General features: G+C 35.2%; 1 protein-coding gene across 2 annotated transcripts; it reads right to left on the bottom strand.

The window, feature by feature from the left end:
• Window positions 1-226: 226 nt before the first annotated feature.
• LOC125670229 (histone acetyltransferase KAT6B-like) lies at window positions 227-27,608 on the bottom strand. Of its 2 annotated transcripts, none has more exons than XM_048905295.2 (20): window positions 27,490-27,608; window positions 25,305-26,104; window positions 23,864-23,972; window positions 22,554-22,666; window positions 21,205-21,286; window positions 17,771-17,906; window positions 15,878-15,940; window positions 12,967-14,183; window positions 12,095-12,210; window positions 10,834-10,991; window positions 8,347-8,419; window positions 8,027-8,257; window positions 7,565-7,658; window positions 7,322-7,468; window positions 7,155-7,239; window positions 4,541-4,700; window positions 4,121-4,447; window positions 3,828-3,918; window positions 3,523-3,704; window positions 227-3,431 (listed from the first exon to the last, which is right to left on the bottom strand). In XM_048905295.2, exons 2-20 carry the CDS (start codon window positions 25,902-25,904, stop codon window positions 1,281-1,283), a joined length of 6,135 nt encoding a protein of 2,044 aa, XP_048761252.2. In that variant the 5' UTR covers window positions 25,905-26,104; window positions 27,490-27,608; the 3' UTR covers window positions 227-1,280. The 2 variants fall into 2 exon arrangements, with proteins under 2 accessions (XP_048761252.2, XP_048761255.1); XM_048905298.2 differs by having other exon boundaries at window positions 14,074-14,183.
• Window positions 27,609-27,921: the final 313 nt, after the last annotated feature.

Genomic DNA, 27,921 nt, shown 5'->3' with positions numbered 1-27,921 from the left:
CGGAAGGTGGGTCAACTGTCAGGACTCAGTCACACAAAAGTTTCAACTTTAACCGACAGTCAAAGTCTAGTTAATACAATATATAAGTGAAGGAGTTAATGGCAAGTTGTATGTCAGTCAAAGTTGACTAATCTTCGTGCAACTGGGTCCTGGTGACTGCGATCATACCACACATCACACCTTCTATCTTTAGTGAGCATGGATACATATAAAATATAGAACAATATTCAAGGAAAAATCATAATTTATTTCTCATTTTAATTAAATGCACATTCCAAATGAATGAAAATTATGTACAAACTGCACAAAAAATAGAGTCACGAGTGATATTCTTAAATGTTGGTCATGTTGATTATGATAAATAGATGAAAAAATGATGTCTAATGAACAATGGTAATGCTTCAACCTTCAAGCCTCTACGTGGCATCCGACTCACTATATACACACAAGTACATTTATGCTACCAGAAAAGGTCTTGGTAGCCTATTTGGTTTCTTTTGCCCATGAAAAAATAAAATTAAATAAAAAATATCTTAAGATAAAGACTAAGGTATTCTAACCTTAACTTATAAAAAATTTGAACTACTAAACTTAAAAACCAGAATACAGAAAACATCAACACCATGGTCATCACACCCCAACCAATGCTGTTTGAGAAGTGCAAGTAACAGTGTAGCTTTACGTTACCTCTCTTTCTTACTAATAATTTCACAAGTCAGCAGACTCAAAATGATACAAAATGTTATCTTGCACCTCAATGAAAAAAATATTAATACCAAAAATAGTTTCACTATAAAACTTGTCGCAATTTCTAGGTTTACAATTGATAGAAACACTTAGTGGTGTTGCATGATACATATACTGGACTGGCCTTTTCTGTTGTCAAGCAATGTTATCATCACTGGCGCTAGTCAGGAAACACTATTAGTAAACACTACACACAAACACCTAAGAAGTGATTTTTCATTAATTCTGCTGAGGTAGAACAATCACCAAGAAGCTTTAGATATAACTTTCTTTTTTTTTCAAATTCATGTTATCATTTTTCAAATACACATATTTATTACACTCTTATTTATTGCACCTCAAATCAGAAAATCTCATTAACATTTATTTATTATACACTTAAATATGTTAAATGATGCTGCAGTTTGTTTTTAGGACACTTGGAATAAAACTAGTATATACACTACCGTTTTCACAGAATTGCTCACATAAAGGCAAACAAAATAAATTAGGAATATTATTCTACACCTAATATCACAAAGAGTCAATAGCAACTACCTCCTCATGACCCCATTGTTAAGGGAAGGGCCAAGCGGACTGTTGATGTAACCGTAAGCATACATGTTGTTGGACTGTGGGGGTTGCATATGCTGCTGGAAATGTTGCTGGGCAGGGTTTACATTCATATTCATGTTTGGAAACATCTGCATAGGAATCTGTGGGGTCTGTAGTCGCGGGTTTATGAAGCTATGATGATTCATGTAACTCTGGTTTAAAGTTTGTTGCTGCATTCGGTAAATGTCGATATTACTATAATTGCCTACAATCATGTTGGATCCAGTGCGAATTGTCACATTTGGTGTAAATGAGGTCATGTTGGGGTTCACTGAAATGTTAGGACTTTTACGAGTGTTTCGCTGCCTCTGGTATTGTTTGTAGTTCTGATGCAAGGATGCACCAGAGACTGTCTGTGAAGGGAGATTAGGAACTGGGGGGGTGGCAAGGTTACGAATCATGGAAGGTGAGGGTGTCATGTGAGGAGGAGGTGGGGTCATTGTAGGAGGAGGAGTCATCTGATTCTCTGGCATGCCACTCAGATCAGACAGACCATTGGTCAACTGCTGAAGCTTGGCTAGACTACAGCTGTTTCCCGTATAGCCCGCCGGAGCACTGTTCTGTCTGTTTATGGGACCCTGAGGTAAGGGACAGGGAGTGGCACTATGGGTTAACCTTTGTGTGGAATTCTGCTGCAGCAACACAGATGTATAAGAACTTGCAGGTGTGGAGCAGTAAGGCATTGTGTTTGTTGACAATGTTGAAGGTGCTACCATTGACATATTGTAACCAGCAGAACTACTGTTAACCATGTCCATGTAACGAGCACCTTGCATCACATTAATTTGCTGGTATGGCTGTGGCATCTGTTGTGCACAATCTGAGAAGCTGCCAATCAGGGCTGGTGCTGTATTCTGCATGCTACTAAGTGTCTGAGCCTGAACATTGGACACACCAGCTGTATCATTGCCAGAACTAATAGGATTCTGCAGTTCACTACTGCTTATAGAGGTTGGAGATTCCAAGTCCATCTGAGTAACAACATCAATGTCAACAGCTCCGTAATTGCTGCCAAGATTTGAACTTGGCCGAAGATTCATGCCATTTGGTTGTGGTGTGAAGACAGGCTGCATGTTGGAACAAGTTTGGTTTTGCAAATGTGGTTGCTGAACTAAATTTGGTTGATGTTGTGGTGTAGTGGAGTGAGGAGAATGCTTCACTGATGGGACAGAAGGGGGAGTTTCTACACAATTGTTAACACTCAAGTTACTTTGTGGAGTCATTTGTTCATTGGACTGGATTGAATTATTAGCACTTGTGTTTGCAATTTGTTCAAAGTTATTTTGGATATCATTATTCAAGGAATTCTCAAAATTCCCCGTGTTACACAGTGATGGAGAGTTTACATCATCATCTGGGAAATTATCATCACTAGGAATGTCATCATCATCTGTTTCATGAGCAGGGTCCTCGGGTGACCCAGATGTTCTCATTGCATCCAACTTACTCTCTGACTTGCTCTCTTGCAAAGAGTCTTTGTTTTGTCTTGTGATTGGGGTATCCTCTTGTGGATGGGACTTCATCAAACTGCACTCAGGTGCAGAAGAATCTTTGCTGGGGGTGGGGACCTGAGGTGTTAGAGGGGCTGGAACATCACTGTTGGTATCTGAGACAGAATCTCCAATTGTAATAGGAGCAGGGCTAGGTTCAGGGATAGGTAGGTCATCGGGCATCTGTTGCTCTCTCTGCTGCTCCGTCTCATCATCATCCTTCTTCACCATATCATTCAGATCATCCTGTATGCCCTCCATGTCAGATTGTTCTGCATCTTTTAAAGCCTGCACAGCTTCTTCAATTTCCCGACTCACATTTTCATTGTCACTTTCATCACTGTCTGAAATGTCCAAGTCTTTCGGACCAGATGCAAGCTCTTTGGACAGATCATCTAGATCAATATTTCCACCCGGGGATTTAACACTGTCATCATGCTCATCACTGGTTTTGGAAAATAGAGCACTTTCTTCGCAGGAAGACTGGTTTTTAATATCACAGCTGCCATTGTCACAGAATTCAGGTTTTTCATTAGTCTTTGTGTGATTTTTCTCTGAGGAGACCTCCACTTTAGATTCTACCAAAGTATTTTGAAAATTCTGTGGAGATAAAAATGTAAATGATTAAGCTTTACATTTAAATTGTTTATCTAAAATAAAACAAGTTTTTTAAAACTGACAAATCCCTTGCCTTTGGTGGCCTCCCCTTCTTCTTTTGAGGGGTAGACACCACAGGAGACCTCCTGGGTACTCCTTTGGGCCAGCCCCTGCGGCCCTTGGGTTTAGGCACTTCCTCTGTTTTTTTGGATTCACTGTCCTGCTTATCAGTGTGTTCATTATTCTCTTTCCCACTAAGATCAACACAGTCAATGTCTAAAACAAACACATAGTAGTTCATCAAAACAGCAAATTAAGTAAATTAAAAACATATTCCTGCATTTCATGAGAATAAATGACAATTCTTCTATTCAGTATCTCTGGATTTAAATTATCTACCTTGTAAATCTTTTTCCTTTAATTTCTTTTTGGACTGTTGAGGTTCTGTATCTGATTCTCGAAGCTTCCTTTTCCCAGGTGGTCGTCCAACCTAAAATGAATACATTTCTTAACAATAGTCTACTAGTAACTTGAAGTTTACATAAATTTAGACATTTCACAATAATCAGAAGACAAACCCTTCGTTTTGGAAGTTTACATAAATTTAGACATTTCACAATAATCAAAAGATGAACCCTTCGTTTTGGAAGTTTACAAAAATTTAGACATTTCACAATTATCAGAAGACAAACCCTTCGTTTTGGAAGGTTGGGTGTTTCCTCCTTTTTAGGAGATTCTTTCCTTGGCTTCACTGGTTTGTCCTCCATCTCAGAGTCTGATGATTCATCGCTATCCTCTTTAAGGGGTGTTTTAATCTGTGTTTCCTCTGTTTTAAAGGGACTTGTGGAATTTTTGGCTTCGGCCGCCAGTTTAGTGGGACTTGCTAATGCATCCATAATTTTAGGACTACGGACATCAAGGAAAAGGCGACCTTTCTGTGGACTGACTGTAGGACTGACTGTTTCAATCCACTCCATGTCTTCTGCTATACTGTTTACCATTTGAGTCATTTCTCGGAGCTAATAATGTTAAAAATATTATGATCATTACAGATAAGAAATAATCCTAACTTCATGATGGTGGTTATTATTCTACTTCATATAAAGGCCTACTTCTGTTTCTGCCTTCCGCTCTTCTTCGCTGATGACGTAGTTAGAAATCAGTGGTGTCCACCGGAGACAGTCTTGATCAAGCTCAATCCTAAGATGCCTTTTGGCCTCTAGTTTTCCCATGTGTTCTTTTACCAGCTCTTTGTTTACAGCAATCACAATCCTAGTTTAAAAATAAAGGAATTATCAAGTGTAATAGCCTTCTCTCCAAATTTCACTTATTCAAATACAAGATGTTCATAGGGTTTAACAAGGAATCCAAGCATCACCTATAAATTCTATGAAAATCTTTTCACGTAATCTCAAGTTATTGTGTCATAGTAAGCACTATTTTATTAATATTGAAAAATTGTAAGTACCATAACTCTGTACAGACAAAGCCAATAAATCAGATAATTGAAAGGGTCCTCCTCTGCCTAATCCAAATAATATCTATAAAATTTATGAATATCTTCTCAAGGAAACTTAAGTTATTGCATGCCATAGAAAGTGCTGACACGGATAGACAGTGATTACTATAGGGCACCTGCCATTTGGTAGGGCCATAAAAAGATTGGTACTGCTTCTGGGATATTGCACAAACAAGGTCTCTTTTTAAAAACAGAAAATCAGCCATATTTGACTATTAAGAGTCACTTTTGCAAAAAGCTTTAAATAAATTGTTTTTGGTGTATCAAATTTCTCAAAATTTCAAGAAATCCATTGAACCATCTTTGACCTAGACAAAAAACTGAAACAAAAATAAACAAAAGAAGAGAAACAAGTTCTTGTGACTGAAATGGAACACCTTAATAATATAAGAGTCACCATGCATCACACTCTCCAAAGCTCAAGACTTTTGTGCATGAAATTTTAAAAATCATTGATACACAAACTTTTCTAACAGATCATTAAGTAATTTACCATAGGGCCCAAAATTCCTACTCAAGAAATATTTAGTAGAAAATTCTATGCTTGCTTGCTATGTAATGATAAAAGAACCTGGACCCAGGAGTCATAAATTTCACTACAGTGGAACCCCGTTATAACGTTTTTCATTTTTCCACAATAAAATAACGTAATACCGAGGGCAACGTAATAAGCGTTCCAAGTGAAATCCGTTAAAAATATCATTTGGAAATTGTTTATCTTCCGTTGGTACTTCGTGAAGGGGTGTGTGTTTGAAAATATCTTTACTGTTTCTTTATTAAAAGACTATGATACTTTGTTTTATTTACATCTTATCTTTAATGTCCGTAATTCTTCATGTTCTTATCCCTTTTCTTTATTTCTGGTGTAGGATACATAAGGATGTTTTGATAAACGTTGCTTTTCTGCATTCGTTTGGACCGCCATTTTGTTCAACTTTAACATAATGCGTTCATGTAAATTTCTCTCAATAACTCGTTCCGGTTCCTATTCAACATTCATATAAAAAAAATTAACAAAACATCATTTTTATTAAGTTCTCTTATTACACAATACACAACACAATAAAAAAAATCCCACCCCCCAAAAAACCACGATACAAAACGCACACGATACCCAACACTTACAGTTTTCTCACCAACAATAAACACGGAGAACAATTTAAGCGTAATCCACATAAAAAATATAATGATGCATGAAGATTTCATTTATAACGCTAAATGATGGCACTAAAATCACATGCACATCAAGAGATTTTAGAATGTTCACTGAGGTAAATGCCGTGCACGAATCGGCCAATAACACTGTACAGTTTGATCGGTGTATGTATGGACGAGAATTACCAATACTCAAGCTGCATGTCCAAACAACGGATATTTTTATAATTGAACACCTTTAGTCACCCCGTTTTAACATTGCTACGATAAATTTTGTCCTTCATGTTTGGTACCAAAGCTGTCCGTAAATAGAGTTTTTTTTAAATAGCGAAGGTAATCACACGATGCTGAACACGCATGTGGTTGAGAAATTATCATTTCTTTGATTATCAAAATATGAAAAATGATGTAAATTTCATAGAGTACAATTTCTAAATAAACATTATTTAATTGTTTATCACTGGCTTCGATACGGGGTATCCACCGGTATTGATGTCGCTAGATCTATCGAAGCGTGATCAGTCAAGCGTCTCTAATCCCCAAAGAGACTAGGAAATTTACGTGGTGACTGCCTGGGGCATGGCTTATTATTTTAGGAATCACTATTGAATAATTAGGGGTTTATTACGTTTTTGTCGGAATTTTTACAACGTAATACCGAATCCCAGCATCTTGGGACAACGTAATAACGAGGTCTATTTTATATAGGTTTGTTAAGAAATGGTTTTGTGCTTTGAAATTCCAACGTAATATGCGGACTAACGTATTATAGGGGGAACGTAATAACGGGGTTCCACTGTATTTTAGAAGAAGACTCAATGCTCATTAGAATTTTTTGTCTCCTTGATGCCCAGTATGACAAATTTAGTCATACCTTTGGGCCTGAACCTTAAAACCTGAACCTCTACGAGCGAGTAGGAATGAATGGACCTATGGGTGATGGAGAGAGGAACAAAGTGTAATCAACTGTGGGTTTCTTACGATAGCTGAGAAGTTGAAAATGTTTTGAAAGCCAACAACACATGACAACAAACTGACCCAACAACACTTACTTGTCATCTTTCTGAGCCACCATGTTCAACATCTGTAGAGAATGAGCTATGTCATGCGGACACATTCCAGTGGCACGACTCATTCCTGCAGAAAAAGTAAAATATTACTATGAGGAAATGAAAATACTACTCATTCATAACCACCTATTGAAGTTCTGAAGCCTTGCCTTTTATGGTAATCCTTGAGTCTTGGTACTTGTAGAGGTATTCTATAATGACACTTTTCCAATAGGCAAGATAACTGACTTTTCCCAGGTCAGAGAGAGGCTTCTCTGGGGAACCAGGATGTCCCTCCACACGTGACAGCATGTAACCTGCAAAGTATGTCACAGTATTGTTTCACATCCACCACGGATAACAACATAAGTTATGGTATTGGATTACTTTCATATTCCGTGGGCATTACTTACTGAAGTCAATGAGAAATCTTCCATATCCCTTCCTCTGGTACTGTGGCATGGTCATAATACATGAAACATTGTATTTCTGTTGGCAGTGTTTTTCCTGTAAATATTGAATAAAATTCGAATGTGTGTCAACTGGTTCATTCATACCCTAAGATGAAATATTAAGCCCCTGGAATCTAATGAAGTCTTTGTCTCCATTTGTCTTTTTGTTTGTCTGTGACAAAAAACTAAAACTAAAAAGTAATATCCAAGTAATAGCAGCAAGTGAATAAAAAGAAAAAAAGTCTTAACCCTTTTCTACATTGATTTAAAGTGTTATTCTTCTAGGCTACAAGGGAAATTATCTATATATTGTAAAGAAAATTATAAAAACCCAAAAATTGGACCCCAAAATCAACAGCCATTCTTGTCTTATAATCATACCTGATGCAAGTTTGATTCTAATAATAAATAGTTACTGTTTACCTTAGAAAAGTACCCAATGAGGTGACTCCCATACTCATCATTCACTGTTAAAACATAGAAGAGGAATGGCTCCACATCATAATACAATGTCTTGTGATCCAGAAACAGCTTGGCCAGCAGGCAGAGATTCTGGCAGTATATCTTGCTGGCATTTCCATCCACCTCAAACACAGATATGTCCCCTTTCCTGTAAATCTCATTAGCTGGCGGATGCAACAAGTCACACTTTTCCTGTGGTACAAGAACGTTTCTTATCAGAACCACACAATAAACACAAGCTGATCATACACCAAGTAAATTGGTTTTTGATTTGTACTAACCATATGACGTTGCAATATATTGCGACTTTTCATGTATTTCAGGCAATATTCACAGATGTACAGCTTAGGAAGCCTGTAAACAAAAGATAGACATGTAGCTATGGCACAAGAAACATATTCCATTACACATGTATGGAAAATAACCTGCAAACTATTTGAAATCATTACAATTTTAATGAATTTTAATAATAGAATTAATGCACTTAGATGAAACACCATTAAATAATTTGTACAGAGATTCATAATCATGCACTAAACATTTCCTGAAAGGAACAGTAAATGAAAAAAAAAGCTTTGGTCACAGAAGATAATCTTCTAGACATCTACAACAGCCAAAACTGAATAAAACATTCTAGTTAGAATTCTTTTTATTCAACCAAGTCAACAAATTAAATTTCCAGAAAACACATGCAATATACAAGTGTCACAAATCAAGTAACTAAAATTTGTTTTCAAGTTGAACTTGCTTGAAAGTGAAAACTAAGGTAAGTAGCAGGGTCCTGTGGTTTTACTGGTCCCTAGTTTCATATATTGTATAAAGCTCACTGGATTATTTTTTCATCCATTCTCTGTAAATGCAATGGGTAAGTTTCTCATTTTTGTTTAGAAGAAGTAATGAGATTTATTCCTTCAACAAAAAAAAAGAACAAATTTTTTAGCGAGTATTAAAGTAACTACCATAACCAATTTGTGCTACTTTATATTCTTCCATTTGTATGATTTGTATACAAGCTTAAATCAAGGTGACCACTCCCATCGTAACTGGTTGTAGTGACCTTGGTTACATCAAATGTACGACAGAAATAGGAAGTGACTGTTCCTTCAACGAACTAACTGCATTCAGAAGTGAAAGTCACATGTCTTTTATGGTGATAGGTCCTGTGTCACAGCAATTGGAACAATAAAATCCCTCAATGCCATGCAAAGGTCTAATATTGTGGCACTTTACCACCTACAGTTGATCATGATTGATACAAGTCCCATCTGCCACAATGCTCACCTCAGTAACCTTAGCTCTACTGTCTTCAAAAGAGTTTAATAGGATCCCCCTACTGTGGCCATACCTTATCCCAAGGGCCATTGAACAAATTAAATTTGCTCTGAGGATGCTCATCTTTTTAGCCCAGCAGATCTTTAGAAGATTTTTGAATGATCTCACCAAAGTTTCACTATTTCTTAAAAGAGGATGTGGCTTTTCCTTTGAACAAAATTGGATCCCCTTCACCCAAATATATTTTGTGGGAAGTTTAGTTGAAAATTCTGGAGAAGTCGAAAATGTTAAAAGTTTACAGATGAACAGATGGATGCTCAGACAATATGTAATAAGGAAACTTGAGCTGTCAGCTCAGGTGAACTAAAAACTTGCAAGAGACCTATGGGCCTTAAATGCTATAGGGGTATCTCATAAAAATCTTACATGTATATAGGAAGTGTTGCATGTTATGGTGCATCTAACAAACTCGAAGAACAATTAGAGCTTCAGATTTTATGATCGATTATCATGCATCATCTAGTCACGAGATCTTTGTGCCAAATGTGAGCTTCTATTTTTCTTTAATAAAAGTTTGTGATTAGATACAAAGTGAATGGGGAGGACAGAGGTCGCGATGACATGTAAACGGACCTGGTAGTTCCTACATATCAGCTAGAGAAAAAGTTGAAAATGTTTGCATGTTGACGCAAGACAAGACAGACAAAAAACAGAGTGCACTAGATCACCAAAATAAACTGAGGTTTCATTTTTTGTAGTTTACTGTTTTACTTCTGAGAATTTTATAATCTATGTAGAGATGTCACAAATTTTTACATTAAGAGTCACAAAGTTTTACCTACGCATGATTCATGCTTATCACCTTACAAGTGAGGATTCTTTATGAAATAGGATTGACTGACAAATTTTGCAGTTTACTTAGGTCACTTTATTGGTTGCTTACAAATTCAGGCTCTTTTCAGATTATTTTGAAATTCAAGCATTTTCACTGTATGACTTAACAAAACATTTGCCCTCTTTGGGTTGTCAGAAAATCACAAGGTGAATTAAACAGATCAAAGTTAGCTTTTATAACACAAACATTCCAGCACTGTAAAGTCAAGTAAATGTAGGGATAGAGCTAGGGGAAAACTTAAACAACAACAATCACTATGAATAAAAACGTATGCAGGATATCTGAAACCAGTTACCCAGCTCTGAAATGAAAAAAAAGCAATCATAATCAATTTCTAATTATAAATCACTGATCAATTTTTTATACAAATATCATACATCTGACTTAATAATAAAAACAAAACATGTACATGTATTATACTGTTTGACCAGACTTCAAAATGATTCTTATTTTCACACGTAATTCTTCATTTCCATACACTGCAATCCAACTGTTAAATATGTTAGACAACTGCCTAGGTGCCTCACTAACAAGTGCCATTGAAATCGTGTAAACTGTGTCCAAACGTAAATTTGTTATAGAAGATTGGAAAGTCACTTACTTTGCATATTCCTGTGGATATGGGGAGGAATACCATGTCTGAATTTCATATTTTCCAAACTCAATACATGGTGGGAACCTGCCCGGACCTCCAGGGGCTGCTGGGAGGGGCACTGTGGCAGGTGTAGCCTGGGAATCTCCACTTTGTCTGGCTGCATCCTGTAAATCAAATTCCAACTGTAACCCAAAAGAATGGGATTAATAAATGATTTTGATTATACTGCAATGCAAGAAAAAAAAAGCAAAAGCAAAGGACGAAGATCACCAAACCAAACAAAGAAATGAAAATGATCTGTGTGACTAAAATGATTTTATGTCAATGGAGAGATGAATAATCATTCCATCTATGAAATGAATTCTATGGCCCAAATGAAATGATTATAAACATGCACTACATGTCTCATTTGATTTTGTTGATTACCCGGGTATGCAAGTGTGTATTACAGAAAGCATGCAAGAAACATGTATAAACATGTGTTTAATCATTTTCAAATAAAGCACTAATACAGACTACAAAAAGGATCCAATCCACTGGGATTCCTTAAGAAATAATGATCGCATTTTCACGTATGTTTCAGGATAATTTTAAGTTTAAGTTATAAGTTTACAGAAAATGAAGAGATCTCTTTTACATGTGAACTTATTTTTAAAAGTACAGTTTTATATTCATTAAAACAAATATATGTTGACGCAGAAGGAGATTTTACACTGACTGAAAATTACTACATTTCCACAAGTGCAACTTGTGACTGTCTGCAGCTGTAGGAAATCTTAGTCGCATTTCCTAGATCTATAAAGCAAAGATGATTTTAATAAATTGTCAATTATTTGGAGAATACATAAAAGCATTCGTTTTGAAATGTTACAATTATACATGTAACTTTCAATCATATAATAATATACAAATGTGTACTTTTACCTACGATGTAATTCTATCCATTACAAATGTCATTGGAGATAATATACAGCATTCAGTACAGCGGTACCAGAAGAGAAAGTTAACATTGTAATGGTATTCATGTGCCCCGTCTTTTTGGGGATGATTCAATAGTGCTCATATCAAGCTTCCTTATTTTTATTAGAACATTCAAAACAATTTGTACATTTTCATAGCTCCAACACATAAATTATTTGCAACAATACATGTTACTGCATATTTTCCTCCTTGTCCGTAATGTTGAAATACTTAACAGTAAATCTCTACCTTTGGCAAGCTGAGCTTTGTTATGTCGAGAACACATTAAAGCAAAAAGGCTACTCACCTCTAGTAGAGCCTCTTGAGCTTTCTCTTGTGCCTGCTTAAACAACTCAACATCCTCATCGGTGACTCCGGGTGGTAATTCAGATGAAGGGTCCACATCATCCTCATCTGAGTTATCTATAAACAAAAGCACCTGTCATCTCACTTGCTCAAAGTTTTGCATATAACAAAAAAAACACCCATCCATAATACGAGTACCCACGCAACACCACCACCATAGGTCAGTAGGAATTATGGAACATTTCCTATCCCATATTCCATACAGTAATTATCTACTATCTACACATAAAATTCACTACTGAAGACTTGATCAATTGACTTGGTGATGGAAAATTTGCATTGGATTGAAATCTTTTCTAAAATACAAGCCAAACAGAAACAATGTGAAAAATATAAGGTATTAAAAGGTTTATTCTTCATACTGAACATAAATGAGGAAAGCAAAAACAACCAAATTTGCATCAAAGTAGTTGATGGTCATGTACATGTACTTGTGCTCCTATTACAGAACACGACAGTGTCTTCATTTTTTTCCATCAAGATCTTCATGACGAATGCATGAGCAACACCTTTGAACCAATTTCTGATGTGAAAAACTATTGTAACACAAAATAAACGAGCTTGTGCCTGATTTCAGTTTTCCCATGCTGTGATGAAGGGTTAGGGAGAGGGTCAACATAGTAATGAATGCATGCATTTAATGAATACATACTAGATGCTTTGAACATGTATTATAAAGGATACCAATCAACAATTTATGCACAAAAGCACTTTTATTTGCTTGCTACACTACATAGGCATTTAGAATACCTCGTGAAACAATAGCAGGAGAATGCATCTACCAATGAGGAAAGTTGACCCTGTCTGGCTTACCCGAAGAGTGTGAACCGACACTCGATGGGCGTTTTCCACCCGCTGCACCACGTCCTCCGCCTCGGGGCGTTGTATGGGGTGACTTGCCAGTCAGTGATTTTTTATGGGACACTGTTTCCCGCCCTTGTCCTTTTGGGGATGACGTAGAAGCAGTTTTTGGACTGAAGAAATTCTTCTCTGGTTCTGTTCTCTCACTTAGCCTTCCATCATGACTCATGCCCCTCTCCCTTTTTAATCCACGTCCTCTGCTGAACTTAAGATTATCTACTTTGTCCTTGCCTATTACCCTTTCCCTTCCCAAGTACACTGATCCAATCAAATGCTTCCAAGGTGGTCTACCAGGTCCCCTTCCAATGCCTCTTTTAATCCCCTTTCCCATCCCCAACTTTCTTTCATACGGAGGTTTCTTACCTCTTCCTGCACCCCTCCTCTTTATTAAACCCCTACAATTCCCAGTTAAAAAGCTGTTTGAACTGCTCAAGGACGGTGTGGCAAAAAAAGTTTCTTGTTCATCATCTGATGAAGAATCTGATGATGAAGCACCTGCAGATGATGGTGAAGAAACTGATGAATCATCACTTTCTACTAGTTTGTCCTTCACTGATGTAAACATTGATTCGTCAATAACTGGAATGAAGTCATATTTAGAATTTTTTTTGCTTGAATCCTTATTTGACTGTTCATGTGACTTGGTTCGATCCCCCTGAGCAGTATATAAATGTGACAGCCCATCAAATAATCCTTTTAACTGACCACTAACTTGTGGTTCTACACAGTTTTTGCGAGCTTTATTAGCTTGCAAGTATTTTGATCTTTTTATCAGACGATTTGCAGCCTGTTGAGAATTACTTTTGGTCTGATCACTCATCTTTTTGAATTTTGGAATGGCTGCCATATCTGCATTATATGAATTAAGAGAAACACGAGAGGTGCGTTTGTTTGTTGGGGTGAAAAATTTCGAAAGACCATCGACTAAACCTTTAGGCTTGTCGATGTTGAAAAATGGCTCAAAGGTGTCGCTCAGATCCTCGTCTAATGAATCATGGGACCCATCAGTAGAGGAGGGGTGCTCTTTAGTTCGTCTGCTTTTAGACTTGTCAACATTACCAGTCTCTTCATCAGATTCCGACACATCCCCATTTTTATTGTTTCTGTATTTTTTCTGTATTCTGCATATTCGTCTTTGTTGAGCTGTCAACATCGGACATGCCAGTCGTCTGGAAAAAAAAAAATCTTTGTGGTTTAAGTTCGCTCCACCCTCATGTGACAGTGCCTGATTATGGGTTCAAATTAGAAAATCGGTGTCAATTTTCACTTAATAGTTTATTTAATCAATAACCAAAGAAAATGTATATGTTGCCACCTTTTCAAAAATATCAGACATACATATACAGAAGTATATACATCTTATTTAGAAAATTGCACATTTTCGTTAAATAGCATAATGTAAGGTATGTTAAAAACTGGTTAAAATGACAAAAATTTAAATTTCAACAGTTTCAAAAAACTGCTATATGTACTTTATAAATATATTCAAATTAATAGTGAATATCAGGGAAATCATTACATGCTAGACATTCAATAGAAAAAATATACCATCACATGAGTTATTGCCCTTGATAGCATTGATTAGGCCAACAACAACCAAAAAAATTAAAAATAACTACCTAGCTCTCCGGACAGTTTTGTCAAAAATAGATAAGGGAAGGGTGGTTTTCTCTCTACATTTTATCTAATAAAAAAAAAAAACGAGGATTTTTTCGTTCTAGAATTCGAAACTCACAAGTATTTCCAGCATAGAGCAAGATCAGAAAAACCTCCCATATTGTGCCATGGCAGACACAGTCTAAAAGTTTCGAAGTTGGATTTACATTTAGAACCATCTAAATCCAATCGTTTCTAGATCAGCTTTAAAATGTTTCATGGCACAGCAGTTGTCCTTTCTGTAGGTCACAGTAAGTACACCGTGTGGAAAGTGGATTTGTGAGGCACATGACCGATCATTTTTACATGACTTAATAGAAAGTTCTAAGGTGGTGAATGGGTGAAACACAAGAAATTACAAGGAAAACCAGGTTCAAAGGGAGGGAGGGGTCAGGCATCATGCCATCTTTATTTAAATATAGTATCGTTCACATTTTTTAATGGGAGCAAGCCACTGTGAATGAGTTCTGATTGATTTTAGTGTTCACCCCCATTGTAATGTCACAATTACATTTAGACATTAACTAAATTACACAGAAAATAGAGGATTTTCTGAGAATACAATACAAATTTTGTGTCAAAAGTGAGTCCAATACTTAAATTCAATATATGTCACAATGACATACTCTTTCTGAAAGCCTCTAAGCTATATACATCTAAAACATTTGATTTTTCACCAAATTCACAATGAATGATACACATATGTTATACTTAGATTAAATTCTTTTAAGAATATAGTGACTCTATGTCAACAAATGAACAAAGACATAATTGGCATAGCATAAGCTTAACTAGGTTTTTTTCACTTTTTTTTTTTAGAGCATATGAAAACAATTGCATTTTAATAAGTAATATGTCTAATTGCCTTAATATTGAATATATAACACAAATAAAAGTGAATTTCTTATTTCTCTAAGTTTTGTAATTTTGAAATGCAACTACAAGCTTTACCATGTTTTTTTTAAATCGTTTTCTGTGTAACAGTTCAGCAATTGACTCAATAATATGCACCCATAAGCTTTCAACAGTGCAAAACATTACTACACGCTATATGTACCATAATAACAATCCTCAAGAGAATAAAAATTCCCATATTGTACTGAATGGTAATTTGAAGAGCAATGTTTTGTTACATATTCTCTACTTCAAAAATCTATATATCTAGATTTTTTGTGAAATGTAAATAAAAGCATTATGAAAGCCTTACGTTCTGTGATAGGCTGATTTGCCATTAATGTTTCCTGTTCCATCACAGCCAGGAGTAGGACATCTACAAAATTGTTGTTTTGTCTCACATTTAGATTATCATCAAGCTTGTAATTTTTACAGTAGAAAACAAATTTATGCAGCATGTGCAAGTGCAAAGAAATCTTCCATTCTGAAAGTATTTTTAAACAATGTACATGCCCCTAACCCAATAGTAGAACATAAATTTTATACAAATGGCCATAACACTGAGAAGTTGGTAAACCAAGTGAAAGAAAGATTATGCACGCAAAAAATTTACATGGCAAGTTTCATAACAATGCATAATGCAAAAAGGTATTGAAAGCAAATTTTATGCAAAAGAACTCCTGTGAAAGTGGGTAGACTATAACGAAACTCGAACTTAATCAGTAATTGTTAAGGGCTGTTCCAGAAATGATCAAATGGGGGGGGGGGTCGGGCGGCAAACGATATTTTTTTGTGTGGGTGGTCGTATTTTTTCATATTTTAATTGGTCCGTGGTTGGGCTGTTAAAAAAATATTTATTATGGGTAGTGGGTAGTTTCTATTGTTTTATTTTGTGCCACGTGGGTGTTGAGTTTTCAGAATATTTTTATTGTCGCTCTTGTCGTATTGGTTACAAAACGTCGGAGGGAAAATTGAAAACGTGCTTTCGAAATGCTGCTTTCGAAATCGGAAGTAACATAGAACTATTCGAGTTGTCGCTCTTTGCAGTGCATAACTTTCCATTACGGCACTCTTCAAATTAGAGGCGCGTTTAGTAGGGTCCCTTTGGACGTGATGGCGGCGAACTCTGTTCTGTAGATTATTACAGTTTACAGTGCATCGATTTTGGGAATATTTTGAAACCAATAGGTATTCCATTTTCTAATAAAAATAGGCAAACCTTAGTTGATTTATACGAGGGTACCGATGCGTTATATTTATCAGTCGGTGTGATGGTGATATAGAGGCCTCCGGGCGTGGGCTGCATTAGAAGACGAACGATTCGTGGAAAAACATATCCATACCCATTTCATGATAATAGCATCGTTTGGACTCCCAATCTTTCCAACATTCCCGCCATAGATGCCTTTGATTGTTGATGTGACATCGTTTCTTCAGAACTACTGTGATACAATGTCGCACAGGCATTACCGCGTCATTGACTAGAATGTTTGTCCCGAAAACCTCGCGAGATTTGTACCGTTTTCATTTTTAAAAATATTTTTGTGGTGGGTCTGGTTAGTTTTTTTTTTTTTTATTAGATGGGTCATTGTAAAATGAGTTTATTAATTTGATGGGTCATGGGGTAATTTTTTATTTTTTTTTTATGGGTGCTTGGTATATACAAAAGGTGCCTCCCGACCCCCCCATGTATTTATTTCTGGAATAGCCCTAATCAGGAAGGCATAAAGCATGTTTCATATTAATATTTCAAACAAATTTTACAGAGTCAATACCTCTGAAAAGTAACAACTGAATACAAGACAGACTGGAATATCCTTGGTTTCAGTAATGATGGTATATATCCATGTCTACAATGTTCTAGAGTGTAACAGATGAATGGATAGAGACATGAAAAAAAAAATTACCTGAAAAACGAACTACAACCTTCACTTTACTTACCTGAACAATCAACATGTGCTTGTATATATTTCAGAAACGTGGAAGGTTGTACTGGGTAACTTGAGTGGGTTACATAGGAAATAAAGTTGTAAGCTAGGTGAATAGGAATTTACCTCAGGTTGTATTTCAACACAATGATTGATATACAACCTGGGAAAAATTTCCTGCATATTCCTGATCAGACCTGTATAACTAACGACACCCCCCCCCCCCCCCACCCCTTCGGAGTAGGGTTACCACCAAAATAACTTTCTTTAAGACTCACTTGGTTGCTTCACTCTTCTCTTTGTGACTGCTTTTGCTTGGTTTGTGCTTTTTTGCCAACTTTGCTGCCATCTCCAAGAAATGCCTCCCCTTCCCATTCCCCCTGTCTGGGTCACAGATATTACACTTCCATTTACCTTCAATAAAACAGTTTGGAATTGATACAACTTTCATAATATCAATGTTTGAGTGCAAAGTTGTCCTGTCTTGATTAGCAAAATTATTTACATGGTGTGAAAGACCTGAAGTCTTATATTCCAGCAAAAATATTTTACTGCCAGAAGAAGTGTCACTACTTATTCATCTAGCATTCTATAGTCAATTTCAAAGACTGGTTTCCATCTTTGTCTTAGTTTTGCTGTTTTTAGTTAACTTTCAAAACTTATTTAATTGCTAACAAGAGCAGCACTTGTGCTGCAACATACATCTTTAAAATGCAGTAATAATGCAGTCAAAAAAGGGGTCAAATATTGGCTCTGAAGTGTTCTTTCCACATCATCTCTAATACTGGAGTAAAATTGTTAATAAAAATGTTAGTTTTAAGATGGCTTTGTTAAACATTGAAATGAAGAAAGATTTCACTCTATAAATAAAGTATAACCTGAGAATGTAGAATTATTACTTTTCAAAAATACTAGGCACAGACACCACAGGGAACACATATACCAAGATTAATGTCCCAAGCCTTATATTAAATCATGAATACCACTGAACATATGACCTTGACCTTGAAAAATAACAGGAATTTTCCTCCCACTACATGTGTATCAAATTTAACTATTTTATCCTTATTAGCACTTTTTTACCCCTCCCACACAGAGATGATGGATAAACAGACAGATGCAGAGAAACACTGCGCACCATACCATTATGTACAACCTCTCTGTGGAATAAATTATCCTAGCGCCTTAATACTGTATATACTCGCCTTTAAGTCGGTTGTATAATTTTTAGGTCATTTTGTAGGGAATTGCCATTGACCCATTTATAAGTCGGTCTAACTTTTTTGAAAAATTGGCTGATAATTTCAAATCGATGCTCTAATGTTTTATTTTGAGAAATGCACTGATATTTGATATTTTTTTCTCTCAACAAATCCAGTGTTCGAAATTGGTTCAAAACTTGGTATAGACCACGGGTCTATGCCAAAACAAGATAACATAGACCTCATCAAATTGGCGTAGACCGCAACATTGAAAAAAAAATAATAACACAAATTCAAAACATTGTTATTTACTTCTAATGTACTTAGAAAGCATATTTTCTTTCCATTTCCATAACAATGTCCTCCTATTCTCATACCGTTTATCAGACGTCGACTTTTGGGATAACTCTATTGCTTTAAGCCTAGAAAATCGGCATAGACAATTTGGTCTATCTTAATTACAGTTGGCATAGACCTGTGTCATTTGACATAGACCCAGTCTATCGGTTTATGGTTAATTTCGAACACTGCAAATCAATTTCATATCAATACTCTTATGTATTTATCTGTGTTCCAATAATGTTTTGGGATATGACATCGATATTTCACTTTTTATTCTCAACAAATTAAACAGGTACTATTTTGTTTATTTCGTTCATGTTTCTGTTGTTTAAAAAATACTACCGTCCAGAAAAATACTAATCTTCTTGGGACACTCCTATAAGTCGGACATAAAGTTTTGGACCAAAATCTAACTCCAAAAAATCCGACTTATAGGCGAGTATATACAGTAGTACTTTTTCTATCTTGTTTTATGCTTACAAAATTACCCATGTAAGTTTACTATTAAATGAATATATGTCCATTTGCAATATCGTTTAAAATGTTGAAAGTATTTAAATCTGCATATTTTTGTTTTTCCGTCTGTCTGTACGTCTGACTTTTGATCTTGAAAATATCTAATCATTGGGAACAGGGGTACCAAGTTTGATGACCTTTAGCCTTCATCTGGCCCATTAGGTACTGACAGGTGGAAAGACAAGACAGACAGACGATAATACTAAAGTGGGAAATTTTAGTTAACTTGAAAATTTTCAAATTTTATTTTTTCAATTTCAATGTTTAGAATGCTTAACTAAGGTATTTGTAATGATCAGCAAAAATGTGAATATCAGTTGTCAAGTTACATGGAAGATAGGAAGCTTACAATTCTTTGTTATGTAAACAAGGCTCGTGAGCTTACAATTCTTTGTGATGTAAACAAGGCTCGTGCCATGTTTTTGTTTACATAGGTTAAATACACTAGTAAAAGTTTTGTTTAGAGCAGATTTTTTTCAAATTACAAGTTAATTCTGAACACAATTCAATAGTTTCTAGTCTTTAACACATTCCATTTTGTTTTAAACATGCTATTCTATATTAAGTGATCTATATGTAAACAAAAACATGGCACGAGTCTTGTTTACATAACAAAGAATTGTGAGTGCTGTATCTCACTTGAAACTCAACAACTGATATTCACATTTTGCTTGACCATTAGAAATACTTTAGTTAAGCGTTGTAAACAAAAAAATGGGAAAATAAAATTGGAAAATGTTGTGTTCAAATCGTGTCCATGTCCCTTTAACACAAACATCACTTGTCAACTTATCAGCCAAATGTCAACACTACAGTGCAAGGTTGTAGCTAGGGTTGGGAAACAAAACTCATTCAAAATTTTGAGTGGTGTCTATGCTAAGTATAAATATGCAGTATGCACCCAATTTGTTTGAGAGATGTTCAGGGTTTGAATACATGAATATTCTAAAATCTTAATTAGCATAATGGATTTTTGATCAGTTCTTTGCTAAGTAAGTTGGATAAACATTTTTAGCACTGAAGGCAAACCTATTCTTAAGTTTCCTTATCATATTGCTTAAAATATTTCTTGAAGTCAAATAAAAAAGGTCTAGTAGGGCAACAATGCTTATCTGAGCCACCTTTGCCCATACAGAGATCTTACTGGAACACCAATAGCTACTCAATAATAAGCCGAGTTCAGTGCATCACCTATAAATGATGATAGGTAGTTTTATTTGCAATTGGCCATGTAATTTCTGAGAAGTAAAAATATCCAAAAGTTTACAATGAACAGGCTGGAATAGCAACAGGTCAACTGAGTGGCTCAGATGACTGTTAAATATTGATATGTACAGAATGTCCTGTGGCTTACATGTCACTTTGTGACATGATGGGTTTGAATCACCATGTAAAATTACAGAAATTCAGTGATAATTTCATTCATTTTTCTAAAGAGATTGAAATCAGTCATGTCCCAACTGTTTTACTGAACGAGCATTCATTGTAGTTCGTGTACTGCTTCACATTCCAGAAATGCTTCGTTGTGAACATCAATTTAATTCAAACTTTGCAATGAAACCCTTCTGCTGAATGCTAATCTTGATTTGGTTTCTACCCCGTAATTTCCATATGCACAGGAATATAATGGTTATAAAAGCTGAGCTGCCTACCTTTAGGGGCTTTGGTAAGAGGTGGATCACAACACTCCATGTGGAAGCCCCGATCACACAAATCACAAAACAACATATTGTCCTACAACCAATCAAACAGTTTTAATACATGTACTGTTAATTAATCACCAGTCTAAAGCACAAAATACTTTATTTCCTTTTTTAATTACAAATATCACATGCAGATACAGGGTTTGACACTCATCAGAATTTGGACTCGCCATCCAGGCAACGTAGGTACTGATTTCAGGTTGCCCGAATGGTGTTTCAGGCAAACAAAAATGGCTTTAAATGTAATGTTTTAAAATTCCTTGCATTTCTATTTCAGTTTCAAACAGAATCTCATTAACTCTCTCCTCACAAACATCATTTTCACACATATCCCATCTCCTTATAATCACTCTCATTCTCTCTGAAACTTTACATGCTCTCTACCATTACATTCTCTTCACTCCACTCTGACTAAAATTAATCTTTTTCTTATCTTCATTCACACTATATTTCAGAAGTACAATTTATGTATATTGTCTATCATTTGATTTGATTTTCCTATCTATAGTTTATTTTTATGTGCATTTGCTGTTCTTGTATGCCCTTAATGGGCCCAAAATTGGGAGGGGTGGGAGGAACACTACACTCATTCTCACAACTTTCATTTTCGTATCTGCCAGAATTTGAACTGTTGTTTCTGTGCTTGAAGTTTTCATTTGTCTTTTTCTTTGGGTCAGAAATCAGTAGCTTATATATATATTTCATTTTACAACTTCAAGTCTGAATGATACTGAGCCCTGACTAAAGTCGGAGATAACACAAGCATTTTAGCAGTGAGAACAAAACATTTCTCATCTTTATAAATATAAATAAGCTACAGACAGCCCTGAGCCAAAGATGTCTTAACAGCCCCTCCTTACGGTTTCCTTCATGCTGTAGTAACTTTTTCTTAAATTGTTTAGGTGTTGGTAACTCAGTCTTTACTAAACTGAACTAAGCTGAATGCCAACATCATTTAACCGGCTCTTATGCTCTTGTATCATAAAATGTACACCATATATTTCCAGAATTTTGAAAGACGACTTCCATTATCCACACCAGACTAATAAAGTTTTATCCACAGGATTTTATTTTTTTCAGTAAATTTACACATTATTTTAATTTGTATTCAACTATTAAATATATACAAACAATACTGACAATCCAAACTCATCACCAGGTCGCCATATGGGCGAACTTGGTTAACAAACAGGTTGTCAAGAATCATTTCAGGGCGGAAATGACGAGGTCATGAGCGTGAATGTCGAACCCTGCTGATATGGCTTAAATGCTACAAGGAAAGTTAACCAGTTCCATACCTCTCTACCCGATTTCTGGCAAAAGGAGCATGTTTTACAATCAATACACTGCCATCGCAGCTTTTTCACCGTCTCTGTCAGTTCTGGAGAAAACTTCAGACATGATGGATGACCTGAAATACAATGTCTTAAATGTAAAGATTGTTAAAAAAATTAATTCTATTACCTACTGTCTTGAAGGCTAGCTTCTACAAATATATATTGACTACATTCCCCTCAAGAATTTTTCTCTCATATGGAGATGTCACCATTGCTGGTGAAGGGCTGCAAAATTTAGGTCTATGCTCGGTACTTACGGCCTTTGAGCAGAGAGGGATCTTTCTCGTGCCACACCTGCTGTTACACAGGACCTCGATTTTTACGGTCTTCTCCAAAGGACCACCCCATTTAGTTGCCTCTTAAGACAAGCAAGGGGTACTGAGGACCTATTCTAACCCGGATCCCCACATAGTACGGTATTTCAAGCATCAGTGATTATCAATATGAGAAATAAATATGGGAGTGAAGTGCACCACTAGGGTACATGATACTCCCACCTTAAACTACATGTACATGATGTGTATGTTTGCATGTCAACTGCAATGAAACCAGAGACCTTTTGGTTCACGACACCCACATCTCCAAAATGCATCAACTGAACAAGTTAGACAGTTCTAGGCCTTACAGTGTTTTAAGACATAATTTGTATATGCATAGACAAAAAAATCCAAAATGAGGCCACAGTGACCGACAGTTGGTTTGCAACAAACCTTTACTCCAAGATGCATAAGCTAACCTATCCATGAAGGCCATGAATTGGACAAACTTGAACTTTCATTATTTCAGAAAGCTTTCAGATAAGTTTCACCTTTTTTAGACTAGCAGTTCTTAAGAGGACTTTTAAATTCATGATAATACCCCATCTTTTGCCTTTCTTGATCATCATCCCCTGGCAAAGACGGCTCTTCATTTGAAAAAAAACTTGAATACCCTTCATTCCAGGATCTTTGTGCCAAGTGAAGTTAAAATTGAAACAGTGGTTTGAAGAAGAAGAAAAAAGTGAAAAGTTTATGATGATAACAACAGACAATGGAAGAATTTCAATCAGAAAAGCTTACTTGAGCTATGGCTCAGGTGAGCTAAAAAGGAACACCTTCTGTAACCAGCATTCCCCAAAAATGTGTTCAAATTGAATTTACACTACAAGAGGATGCTTGCATATTATTTTGACACCTTGTCTTTGTGGTCCTTAAGGAGATGAATTTTCTTCAAAAATTATATTTTCTTTTGTAACATTCATGGAATCAAAATCCTAAAACTGCAAAACTTACCACTGTTGCCACACTCAGCACAAGAAATTAAATCCTCTGGCAGACCCTCTCTGTTCTTGTTTTCATCACCGAGACAAAAGCAGCAGATTAAAATGGGTTTGGCACACTTCTAAAAGTACATCAATGAATCAGAATGATTGTATATAATGCATTTACAATCTACTGTATACTTTACACTAACATATTTTTACTGTGATGCTAATGTCTTATCATTAAAATCAGTAACAATTTATTTTCAATATAGATAGATTTACTGATATTACATGCATGTGCTAATTTCTTCTTTCACATAAACACCTTGAACCATTGCATTTCTTCAGTTCAATATCAGACAATCTGTTAAAGTTAACAGTGTGAATATGCTTGCAGGCAAAAAAAAAAAAAAATCAATAAGTTATCATTGGACAGTTTAACCCAGCGACAATTAAGATCACATAACATAAGACTGAGGATGCAAATGATTGCCCACTTCTGACTAAAGACAGTGTACTACAAGTACTAAACTACTGCTAATGTAACTTCATTTCACTGTCCTAAGTGTACAGACATGTTATGCATCTTTAGTGTAATGACTGCATAAGACCAAATCTACCTTACATGAGGAAAAATCAATTATAAGACTATACAACTATAGTTCAGACGCGTTTAGCAAGATTTATTGATTACATTACCGTTCACTTTCTCTGACAGGAAAGGTAAAGGCAATTATAAAACTTCTAAAGACGTGTAGGTGATGCACAACTTAATGAATGAACACCCTGTCTACAGACTTGATAATAAATAATAAATGTTCAAATATGCCTTGTTCCTGATTTTGAATATTAAAAAAAGGTGCTAAATGATTCCTGTTCCTCTCAAAATCAAACATCTTCCTCAAATAACTTCACATTAACAAGAGTACTTATTGACTTTCCTGTAAGATGTTTCACTACCTACACCTACTGCAAACTTTTCACATAATTATTTCAATCTAACTCAAACTTTCTTCTGATATATATATACATGTATATATTATTATTATCATTATCAAATTTAATAAGAACTTTCACAAGAAGTTCAAAATAACCTAATCTATTTTAAATCTATCAACAACTGCCAAATATCCATTTAAAAAAATTACTTGATGGGTGATCATGCTGTTTTGTAAAATCTTAAAATAAAACCCACTTATCAAAACTTTCAAATTCAAGATATTTTTCAAGATTTATAATAAAGTAAATAATACAAATTTCATTTATATATATATATATATATATATATTAATTTTCTAATTCATAAATTTGCAAAGGAAAAGAAATTCATTATTGTCAACCAAATATGTCTCTTTACTGCTAGACCCCCCCCCCCCCCATGTCAAAAACAAATTAATTTCATGCAAGCAACTACTAATATATATGTATGTATATTTCTATAAATAAATAAATTTGAGAAAATTATATACTGTTTTCTGCTCAAAGCAAAAGGACAAGTCACTGGTTGAATCTTCATCATGAGATCCTGAATTACTAGAACTGGTTGTGGACTCGTCCAGGCCTTTGTCTCCCAACTTAATATAATGCCCTTCTCTCTGAAGGTGACCACTTGTCAAACCTTTCTTTAATGACACTTTCAGTTGTTCTGCTAACTCAGCTCCCTCCTCCACATCCAAGTTATATGTAGAAATAATGTAACTCTTTATCTTTTTTAGATTTGAACCCTGTGGATCTGCAAGCTCTTTAATTGTTTTCACAATTATCTTTGTTAAATCCATGTTGTGAGTGACTTTCAAACTCCTATTCTTGCATGGCGTCACCCCAGAGGGGTCACGGTATGTCCAAATTCCGTCTTTGCTGGCAACTTTTAAAATTATTCCATCTTTCACCGTGTGTTCAAGCTGTTCAGCAATGGATTCCTGGCTTACTTGGTGAAACTGTCGAACAGCATGACAAATTCTGGTAAAATTTGGTCTCTGTTTCTGGTGTTTAACTTTGTTGATGGCATCTAGCAACCACTTTGCATAGGTGGGATCTGAAAGTCTGTCTTTTTCACTGTCTTTAACCATGTCGATTAAAGAATATTATTTTTGGTTACTTTTTTATAATGTTGACTACATTTTTCTTGAGATAATGCATCTCAAATGCAGCATCTGCAAACATTGAGGGCGGCGGTATTATCCTTTTTCTCTTGTACGCAAAATGTCTGCATAGTATTGGAGGATCTTTACCCCATCTTTTATTGGAATATATCATTGGTTAAATCTACCTGAAATATACAGAATATCAGGATTTTAAAATAAGGTTTTGTTTTTAAATACACAACATTTAGCAATGAATCATGATGTCATAAACCAATTATATTTCATACAAAAACACATTTTCAATAGTATTTCTGGTTTCTACATTTCTCGTCCCATCAAATTTTGCAAGCTGTTCATTAATTTACTGTGCAGCAGTGGCATACTTGTCACTTGATGAACTTAAAAAGTTCAGTTAAAAAATGTTCCTTAATTTAAAAGATAACTTAAATCCTGATGTAATATATATAATGTACTAATAAGGCATACCGGGAATTTATCAAGGCTCTTTTAACTACCAGCAATGGGCCCTTTTGACCAAATCTGAATATTTGCCCTTTCAGAGTTGATAAAAAAACTCATAATTTGGAGAAATACCCTGGCTATAATTTATGCAAATATATTTTTTTTAAATCCTTTAGATATAATGTATATTGTAAGTTATTTTCTATTAATCAAAATCCAACAATATTAATGATGATCAGTCATTTGTGTTCCTAAGATATTGTACTCCAAAAAGGGTTGCCCGATTCTCAAAAATCCCCCTCCAATATGAAATGGATAGTAACATCTTAGAGCTGGATAAAACCCTGTATACTATAACTTTATGAACCTTATAGTAAATTCACCATTCATATATATCCTAAAGAAATTATACTTCAGACACAAGTTAAGTGATAACTAAACTATTTATTTTCACTTCAATTGATTATTTTTCACGGAATTTGATCTAAAAATAAACAAAAGACTTTTTTATTTTAGAAAACAGGTAACTTTCCATGAAAAGTATAGGGGGAAATCACATTTGTTTATAATAATATGATCCATAACTGCATGTCTACATTTGAAAACATTGCAATATCTTTTTAAAAATCACAGCGAAATGGCGACGTGGCACCTATTCTAAACCCCTAAAACACACTGTCACATTTTCATAGCATCTTTAACAACAATGACTGGAATACCGTAGTATCTAAAGGGATGAAAGCGCAAAGTTTGTAAAATGGCGACTTCGCAAATTGCGGTCATAATGGCGGTTCTCAAAATTCCGATGAATTTCGGAAATTGCATCGAAGATAACCATTATGTACCTTACAGACAAAAAATAAATGATAGTACTAATTTCATAATCAATTACTAAAACTTAATACTTCATATGCATCTGATTATTGTATGAAATGCAAGGATATTCTTCATTATTTTGAAGCAAGAAGCCATTAATTTTGTACCAAATTCCGACAAATAAAACACTAAAAATCTCGCGAATTTTCCACCAAATAGAGATCCTCACAATATGGTTGATTTCTTTAGGGTTTACAGGATTCTATCATAAAGGATAAAGGTATTGACTTACGTTCATTGAGAAGGTAAAAATGAACAAACACACACAATGGGTTTTTTTTCAAATAAATCGGCTGTCCACCATTGTAAATATGGCTACCGAGCTTTCAAAACGTTCACCGATTGGTTAAGAGAACGTCATATCTAATATTTAGGGAAGTTTAATTTGGGTTTTATATTCCCAATAATATGAAAAAAAATCATAAATTTACTTAGATATATATTTCAATCTTACAAATTTTAATTCAAACACATGTAACGATAAAATATATAAGCCTCAGATGGGTAAGTAATATAACTAAAGAGCATTTTCTCCCAACTGTCAATCAACAGAACAATTTGTCCCGGTCATATAACGTTCGGCCAATCTGATTGGCTATCAATCAAATGATACAGTAAACGTATGTGTATGTACACGAAACTTAACTGAGGCATAAATGTATTT

This window comes from Ostrea edulis, chromosome 4 (genome assembly GCF_947568905.1).
Source record: "Ostrea edulis chromosome 4, xbOstEdul1.1, whole genome shotgun sequence".
NCBI classification, from domain to species: Eukaryota; Metazoa; Mollusca; class Bivalvia; order Ostreida; family Ostreidae; genus Ostrea; species Ostrea edulis.
Note: the sequence above shows the minus strand (reverse complement) of the source record. Positions and strands in the feature narration are given on the sequence as shown.